The 9,693-nt window shown below is 37.9% G+C and overlaps 1 protein-coding gene across 1 annotated transcript in view; it reads right to left on the reverse strand.

Annotated features, from left to right (window-relative positions):
- The window catches only part of LOC123962991 (rho guanine nucleotide exchange factor 12-like), a 42,162-nt gene extending 34,923 nt beyond the window's left edge, over positions 1-7,239 (reverse strand). Inside the window, exon 1 of the mRNA XM_046039505.1 lies at positions 6,508-7,239. Within this exon, the coding sequence (XP_045895461.1) occupies positions 6,508-6,539 (32 nt within the window). The 5' untranslated portion in view covers positions 6,540-7,239. The remainder of the gene's footprint in view (positions 1-6,507) is intronic.
- Positions 7,240-9,693: the final 2,454 nt, after the last annotated feature.

Below are 9,693 nucleotides of genomic sequence, written 5' to 3' on the forward strand. Positions count from 1 at the left end.
GGGGGGGGGGGGGGGTTGGTGGGCTGGAAAACACACAGATCAGCAAACTATGTGACAAAGAGCAAAAGAGCGTGTCGATGAGCCTGTTGGCATTGACGTTGATAACACACCCTAGATCTAAGCATTGCCCTTATCCTTGGCTGAACTCTCGGTTTTGATATTACAAACAAATTAATAAATGAATGATTCTGTCAGGTTTAGTCATGTTTAAACTGAAGAGGACAGCTGAGGACAGCTCACAGAAACTCTTATCTAGTCCCAAGGGAGAATAGTCATTATTTAGATTGTTCAATGTCTTGAACAACTCTAAGGTGTGCTTCAAACAATGTATTATCCAGTTAAATAATATAATAACATAAATAATATATAATAATAACACCTCTAAAGCTTACCAATTAACCCTGTATATCTGGTTTGTTAAATCTGTCCACACCAGGGATACAGCAGCATGAGAAGAAAAATCCTCCATTAATTTGGACATGTTTTACTTATCAAAACAAATGACATACTTTCAATCCATACATGCGCACATGCAAGAGAACTTCCAAAATAATCATTGATTCATAATTTCACATCTGCATGTAAGCAAAGCTCACAAATTGCTTTTGAGAAACGAACAAATTTGCCTTAAGGGGCTTTTCAGTCTGCACAGCATATGACTTCCTCTATATTTAGATGCTAGATTTGGATGAGGAAAAATTGCAATAAAAAAATTTAGAAGGAAGACTAATTGTAAATCCGCGACCCTGTACGCAGGATAAGCGGTTTGACGATGGATGGATGGATGGGACTAATTGTAAATAACTTCTAACTTATACTGAATACTTTGGCTGCAGTTCAACTGCATCTGACAAATACTGTTACTAGTAATATTAAAATATTTATGGTATATTATAAATGAAGTAGGAAGAATTAAACATGCTCAGGGGAAACAAAAGGTAATGTGTTTGTTAAGAATCTTTTTTTAGAGATTTGGGCCTGTTTTACATCAACAGCTTTACCTGTGGCTCCTGCTGTTTTATTGTATTGAACTTTCCATTCAAAACTGACTGTCGCAAAGTGCATGACCTTAGTAAACCCTGCGATATACATAAACAACTGTTTACATTTTCTCCCATATTATTTGTATGATTCACCCTTTGATAAATACAACTCATGTGTCTGGGGCAGAGTACGTGAAAAAATAGGAGCAAAAGCCTTGGTCAGTCTGTTACTGTGTCTTTGTAGGTCCTTCATTTTGTCCCGCTAAGTTGTTCACACGAAAAGTGATTGAGAGCAGTCATGTGAAGAATGAAAAGAAAAAACTCTGAGGGATAAGTTCTAACCCTGCCTTCTTTTACATACACACACACACACAACTGACCAATCGCTGTGTAAAGACGGTGTGGTTGATGAGCAGACAGGTCAGATCATCTAAACCATTTTAACAGACTCACCTGAGATGCTGCCTGATGAGCTTGCCTAAAATGTCACGCTAACAATCATTTGTTGCACAGGAAGTAGATCAAAGCTGATCCAGAGGCTGTATCAAAAGTCAATCTCTACTCACTCTATAGTGAGCTTGCCATTTCGTAGTGCTGTCCGAATTTAGAGTGAGAATTATATTATATAACGTTAGTGCACTCAAAATGTCCCAGAATGTATTTTGAAAAGTAGTGCGAGTTCAATCTCATTACATTTAGCTGACGCTTTTATTGCATTTAGCGACTTACAATTGCTATATATGTCAGAGGACGCACGCCTCTGGAGCACCTAGGGGTTAAGTGTCTTGCTCAGGGACACAATGGTGTCTTACAGTGGATTCGAACCCTGGTCTCTCACACCAAAGGCATGCGTCTCATCCACTGCTCCATCACCACCTCTATCTCAAAACGTTTTGCACCAGTTTGCAACATTTTCAGATTGAACAACATGTTTCCTTGCAACGTTGTCCAACGTTCCGCACCGGGCTTCGAGGCACATTAAGTTTTCTCCCGTTTGGTGGGCGTGTCACAGGTGTTACCCAATCAGCTGCAAGTTTGTGTTTAACGGTGTTAAAAAGGCAGGGAAATGCAGTGCGCTTGCGAACACAACAGGGTGTTCAAGGTACCACTGTTTCTGTTGAAAAAAAAGTTTTGCTAGGTTTTGTCAGCGCTGGTTTTGCAACCAGGAAGTGCAAGTAAGTGACCATATTTGGACGAGACGGTGGAGCTAACGGCCGTGTGTGGAGCTAGTTAGCTTGCTTAACTCGTGCATCTGTAATTCACGTTAACTGTCATTTTAACAGGGCTGACAATTTTGTCTAGTGAACAACAATCTTAAAACTAAATGTACTCACCAGTGAAAGGGAACAGCCAACTTCTAATAATCTTTTTCAGTGGCGCTGGTTACATTTACACAGTGCCGTGGGTACGAGTCACTCTAGGCTGATTGACAGGTCGCCATGGTAACGACTTGTCAATCACAGATGATCCAGCCCTGAAGCATACTCTGCTTTATGGTCTATTTTCCTCTAAATGGGACCATAATTTACTAAATGAACATCATGTTGTATTGAAGAACACATGAAACTAGCGATTGAGACCATAAACTCATTAGGAAAGTGTTTACTGAGGTAATAAATCAGCTGAGAAGTATAGTCATTTTACCATTATTTGTAATGGAACCGGACTTGTTTTTGCCAACAGAAGACTCGCTGTAGAAAAGGCTCCAAAGTTATGTTAGTGTTGATATTATTTAGTACAGCTGACCATATTGGGCTTTGCGGTTCACGTTTATTACACTCGCCCCCTGCTGGCTGTTAAATAGAATGCAGGTTTAAGGGACTTTCCCCATTGGATTCACGTCGCAGACCAGTCCAGAAGCTTCCCGCTTGGTCACTAACCGTATACAGTATATACCATCATGCATTGCAGTGATAGAAAAAACAGTCAACCAATTGTCTGAAAGCAATGACGTAATTAAAGGCGCAGAGATAATGATCGGAGTGGTGTTCGTAAGTGTTTAATTTTGCAGTTGAGCTCACTATATAGTCCTCTACATACGACTCACTGGATAGGGAGTAAGGAGTAGTGAATGAGTGGTTTTTAAGTTAAATAATTTTACCATTTGCTTTTCTTTTCTCTTCCAAATAAGTATGACAAACCTGTTTAAAACCTGTCTGACTGTCTCATTAATATATTTGTTGGCCCATTGCACCTATTTATAGCAGAGTTGACGTGTTCCCAGATTTCATCAAATACTTTGGTGAGTACAACTTAATTGGAACGGATAAAAGAAATGACCACAGATCCGATAATAAAACCCAAGACATAATAGTTTTCCTTTAAATGGCCTAAAAGCCAACTGCTTCTACTTAACTTCCAGGGAACTGTGCTCTAAGATACTTCTACTGGTAGAGGAACAGTGAGTCCATCGAGGCCTATTTAGTGTTCTACAGGAAAGACGGTGGTTTTAGTCTTTCCCTCGAGGTTAGGCAGACAGGAGAACATGTACCATGCAGGGGGTTGTCACAGTCAGACAGTAAAATATCACAAATGTTAGGACAAACCTAGCAGGCTGCTCAAACTAAATTCTTCTCACTAAGAAACCCTTGAACAACATCCAAGAAGTGACCTAACCACTAATGGAGTTGGCACAAATGTCGCCAGGCAACTTAACTCCCCTTTTTTGTAGTACAGGCTTCAGTAATAACCTTCAAAATTCATAGACAAGTGTGTTGTTTACATAATAAAACTAAATAACCTCATCACGTAAAAGCAAAGCCTTATGAACATTTAGTATGTACAGGGCCCAGTGAGTCTCTTTCTCTGAGCTGTCATTACAGGAGGGATGAACCTCATGGACGTGTTCAAAACCAGTCGTATCTGATGTGAAACATTTTTTCCACTGGCCCACATGGCCAGTAGTTCAGAATTTTACTGGCCCAGCAGCCAAAGAATGAAAATAACTATTTGTTTACATAATTTGTGATAGCATTTCAGCGTAATTTTGGCTGAAATTAGCACTGAACAGCAGCAAATTAAACCGAAAATGAGCATAACATGGGACCAATAAGTCGTTCATGCAATAACTTATGAATTACAAGAGTTACAAATATATAATTTGAATAATACTTAGATACTTGGATACTAATAATGAGAGTGAAGACTGATATCAATCTCATGAAGCTACAAGACGTAGTTAGCTTAGCTTAGCAAAAGACTGGAAGCATTAAGAAAAAGCTACAGTAGACTGGCATTGTCTAAAGCTCACTAATTAACACCCTGTATCTGTTTTGTTTGATCTGTACACAACCAATATCAACAACCACAATAATTTCTGGTTGTTGGGGAATACATACTATAACTTTTTCTTGACTAGCAACATGCTGAGGTTGCCAGATTTGGTACCATTGTGTCTGTACAGAGACCAAATCCTGTGCTCACTGACTGCGTCTGGCAACCCACACTATAGCTAAAGACGCTGAGTGCTTGTAAGGATAAAACAAATAAGACACATTGGTTAATTCGTGAGCTTTATAGGTGTTGGTAGGAATATTTTCAGAGTGATCTGGACTAGTTGTTTCCCCCTGTTTCCAGTCTTTATGCTAAGCTAGGATAAGCATGTCCTGACTCCAGCTCCATCGCCTACTTAACGCACATACATGAGACTGATATTGATCATCTCACTCTCAGAAATCAGCAAATAAGTGCATTTCCCCAATGTTGAACTATTACTTTCAGCAGCTGTAATTTCTGTTTCACTTTACAATCTGAAGCTGGTGCATTCGTTTCCCTGTTTTGTTGATGAGTCATCATTAGTTGACTTTGGAGTTGGACCATTAATAATTCTGTGGACTCATCGAGTTCCTGCTTGAGATATTTTATCCAAATGAGTTTGATATAGCCTCGATGTGTCATAGTTACTACAGTGTATGGAGAGAAATGTTTCAAAAAGCAAATCTAACCTGACCTGTAGTGCAGATATATTTGTGAAACCCAGACTTTCCCCAGTGTGTCATGCTTTCCACTTCCACAGTCTGTTAGGATTTTAAACTGTATATGGTCTTTATGTGGAATTTGTGACATTGGAAACATTACAGGAAATCAAAACTACATAAAAAGAGGTCCATTCTTGTAAAAAGTAGCCGAGCAGACGAACGGCTGAGTCCTGTCTGCAGGCTGAAGGTCAAGAAATCAAATGACTTTGTTTGACTTTCCCAAGCAGTCATGTGTGCCTTTGTTTTGGCGTTTCCTCATAGGAAACTCCTGATTACTGAGTGTAAAAATACACAAGTGACTTCTGTGGGATGAAATCTGAAAAGCTGAAAGTCAACCATTAAAGTTTCTACAGCAATACATAATTTCTCTGCCAAAAACATAAAATGTGTTTACATAAAACAATCCTGTGTTGTCTGTAGTCAAAAAGGATAAGTCATATGAGCATGTAACCGAATTTGTACCGACATGCACGGGTTAATGTGACTTTTGACTTTTAGTTTGCATACAGGGCTGCAGCAAGTTGAAAACACATGCTGTCAGGTGAGACTAGTGGATAAACCCTGTTGACAATCACATATAACTTAATGTGACTGCACAGTGAAGCATGTGGAGGCATCCAAGGGTCTACTGATCCCCCATAGGTTTCTTCTGCAAAATATGGGGCTGTTTCACTCTATAAATACTAAAGAGCATGTTTACACTTAGATGTTTCAATCAGTCCACCCTCAGTCAAGCCAGACAACAAGGAAATAGTTTCAGGGGTGTCAGGGACCAGGAAAGTCCCTGCGCTCCAGTATCCTGTCCAGTAGGTTGTGAACTGAAATATGTTCTTTTGATGTAAGGTGATCTTTTAGGGGCCTGGCAGCATGGGGAGCTGGTCATCAACACCCAAAACCAATCACTTTCTCCAGTAAAAAGGGAACTGTCCCGTTGTGGTGTTTAGGCGGTTTTAATAGCCTTTTTTTTTTTTTTTTTACGAACTCCGTTGATAAATCTATATCAATTTTAAATTGCTGGAGTTTCTCCCAGATAGCCATAGAGGATATAATATTAATAAAGCGGTCACAGAAATGATCAAATGCATGTATTCAGTTCGGTGAGCATCCAGTAGAGGAAGCGCCTTCAAATTTACTAAAACACAACTTTTGAATGACATGACCTGCCGATCCCAGAGGCCTCACCACCTCCCACCACCCACCACAATGAGACATGAAGAGAACAAGCCATTAAGCAATTTTAAAAAAAACAAATAATTTGTATAAACTTGGGAGCTTTTTAGTTTAATGCCGAATATACCAGAACATTGGCTTAAACTTTAAAATATCTTTGTTAAGTTTAGCTACTTATGTATGTTTTCCAAAAAGTAAGATAACCTTACATTTGGGAGATTTTAATGGAGTTTGGCGTGATGCAGTCAGTTGTCTTTCAATTCATAAACAGATTAAAAAAAAAAAAAAAAAACTTTATCATAGTAAATCGAAAGCAAATATGCTACAGAGAAGGGAAAAAAGCATTTAAGAAGTAAGAAAAAGAGCATTTAGCCTACCTGTCAGTGAGTGTTGACTGTGTGCCGCTCATTAGGCTTCCCTTAAGAGTTTCCGAGTAGGCTACTTCACCCAAATAACATTTTCATGATAACTTCTGACTCTTGTTTATTAAAAAGGCTCCTTTATTTTGTCTCCTCGGTGTCCGTCCATATCCAAAAATGTCGACGAGTCTTTACAACCAGCATGCAGAGTTAAAAATAACCCGTTAATCTTGGAGTGTTTGCCGGAAAATCCCAAATTTGTCATATACTAATTTCAATCGACGCTGTTAACTCCTAAAATCCACAGAGTTGCAAGAAATTAAGAGATGTGCTACTTTTCTCTTTGGGGTGTGAATGTGTTGCATTCACCAGTCGCTGCAAAGACATCTGGAAAACCGCGATCTACTGCACACAACTTGCTTTGAATGTTTCTCCAAACTTTCTCAGACCAGCTCCAAGTCCAAGTTGAGGGTATCTCTATTTTTCCTTAGGAAATACTTCCATGATGACACCCCAGCCTATTCCTGTTGCCCGGGGAAGAATTACGTGAAACTTCGGCTGCTAAATCCAAAATGAACTCTGTCCTCTTATTTCCGTCCAGTGTTCAGTCAGTGCTGATATGGAAGCCGTTTCTGTAGCATCCTCTTCCAGGTCTGATCACTTTAATCCGCACGTATTTGCACGACAGCCTTGTTTTTTTAGCTCCGGAGTGTGATGTAAATGGAAAAAGGAAATGCTTCCCCCTCCTCTCTCCCTCTTTCCCCAAAAGAGTAAAAAGAGGAGAAAAACCCACCTTCCATCCTGTTGCGTTCAGGAGCTCCCCGTACTTCGCTAAACTGTCGTTTAAAACTGCTAGTGTGGTTTTAGTTTTGACTATTACTCACAAGTTTTGTGCAGCTGGACTTTTAATGCAACCTTAGTGGTGGGATGTAACTTATTACATTTGGTCAAGTACTGTACTTCATTACATTTTTGACATACTTGTACTTTTCTTGAGTATTTCATCTTTATGCTACTTTATAGTTCTACTTTGTTAATTTCAGAGGGAAGTTTTTACATACAATATGCCTATTGGACATGATGCAGTACTGTAGTCTACTACTAATCTACCCACTAGTATAGAAAATATCTAAAATTGGCTCCTTATTGAGGAACTACAACATTCAAATTCTCTTACATTTAATTGTTAGTGATAAAAACAGGACAGTATATTTTACATAATAAAATAAAATAACAACGAGTACTTTTACTTTTGATACTTTAAGTACATTTAACTGATAACATTTTAGTTTCTGGACTTTTACTTCTAATGCTGTTTTTGGACTATGTTATTTCTATATATGTGAGTACTTCTTCCATCACTGGGCAGCAGATTTCCTTTAAATATTCAGAATATACAAATTTACATGTAAATTCAATGCAATGAAAGATGGGTTTATGCAGATATTATATGGTACCAATGCAAGAAGTACTCAGACCTTGTATAAGTTGTACTTAAGTAAAAGTAGCAGTACCACAGTGTAGAAATACTCTGTTATAGGTAAAGGTTCTGCATTCAAATTTTTTCTTAAGTAAAATAACAACAGTATTAGCATCAACATACACTTAATGTACTAAAAGTAAAATCACTAATTATGCAGAATGGCCCATTTTAGAATAATTTATATTATAAAATTGGATTATGATTATCGATGCATTCATGTGTAAACTAAAGTTATCAAATACATGCACTGGAGAAAAAGTGTATTTGCCTCTGAATTGTAGTGGAGTAGAAGTATACAGTAGTATACATGAAATATAAATTGGTCAAGTACACTCACCTCAAAATTGTATTTAGCCTAAGTGCAGTACTTGAGTTAAATCCACTGCATAGAACAGCTTTCTCCTCACTGCATCTTTTCCATATCTAACTATCTGTCTCACCAACAAAACCAGTGATGGTAAGTAATGAAGTGCATTTACTCAAGTACTGCACTTAAGTACAATTTTGAGTTACTTGTATAAATTGTACTTAAAGTATCAAAAGTACAGTTACTGTAATGTAGCCCAGTGGTTCTCAGTCTAAGGCTTGTGCCCCTCCAGAAGCTCACAAAATGCTGATTATTGGAAGCAGAAAGACAAAAGAGCAAAGTTCTGCTTTACAGATTTGGATTTCTTGTTTTGTAAAATATTGGATAATTTTATTATTTCAGTGAAACCACGTAAGACCTTTGTAGGGAAAATGTCTACGATAAAAACTCAGACTTCTGGGGCCCAAATGACACACTACTTTTTTTTGCGACAGTTTGCTAACCCACAGCTTAGCTAATTACATCACTAAGTGTCGTTTTTTGCTCTACATCATGGTATTTTTCATGGTATTGTATTTCTCCAGAATTGCATACCCCACCTTTATTAATCTCACTTCTTACACATCTTAGTTTAAAGTAATTCCACCTCCAGCAGCTGCAACAATAAAAATGCTGCTCACACACTGATGCATCAGTTTTAAGTGACGTTACATATAATATCACTCACAGGGGATTTTTACTTAGGTATATTTTGCAGATACTACTTCTGTACTTTTACTTTAGACATGAATGCATAGTTTTACTTGTAACTGAGTATTGTTGCATTGTTGTTTTGGAATTTTTTTTCTAAAGTGAAGAATATTAATATTACTCCCACTGACAAAAAATAATTAATGTAAATAAGAAGTGTTTAAATTATTGTTACATCCCAAGGTCTAGGGGTATTCTGGACGCAACATAAAGGTGTGGTTCCCCACTCTTCCCATTCCCAAGCAAGGTTAGATACAAAGGAAATACAATTTAGCAGTTTTTATTATATCTTCGGAGAGGAGCAGTGCCCAAAACCACCAAAACACAAGAAAACTTCACTAAACAAAAAACAAGGAAAGAAAAGACAAAGCTCTGAACTAGGCTTCTAATACCAAAAAGGGTGCAAATAAAAAGGGCTTCTCACTCCTACTAACTGCTAGTAACTGAACCAACAAAGCTACAACAAAGAAAATTGAAACAGCAAACAAAATGGTCAAACAACAATATAAGGAGATAAAATTATAACTGAACAAAAATGACAATAAAATGTGATTTATTTATTTTTTACAGAGTTTGGTTGGTGGCTAGTCAAAATTTCCCGCCGGGGGAATTTGGATTTGTGACCTCAGTATTTCTAAAGTCCTGGCTAATAGTCCTGTCTGTG

This window comes from Micropterus dolomieu, linkage group LG23, assembly GCF_021292245.1.
Source record: "Micropterus dolomieu isolate WLL.071019.BEF.003 ecotype Adirondacks linkage group LG23, ASM2129224v1, whole genome shotgun sequence".
NCBI classification, from domain to species: domain Eukaryota; kingdom Metazoa; phylum Chordata; class Actinopteri; order Centrarchiformes; family Centrarchidae; genus Micropterus; species Micropterus dolomieu.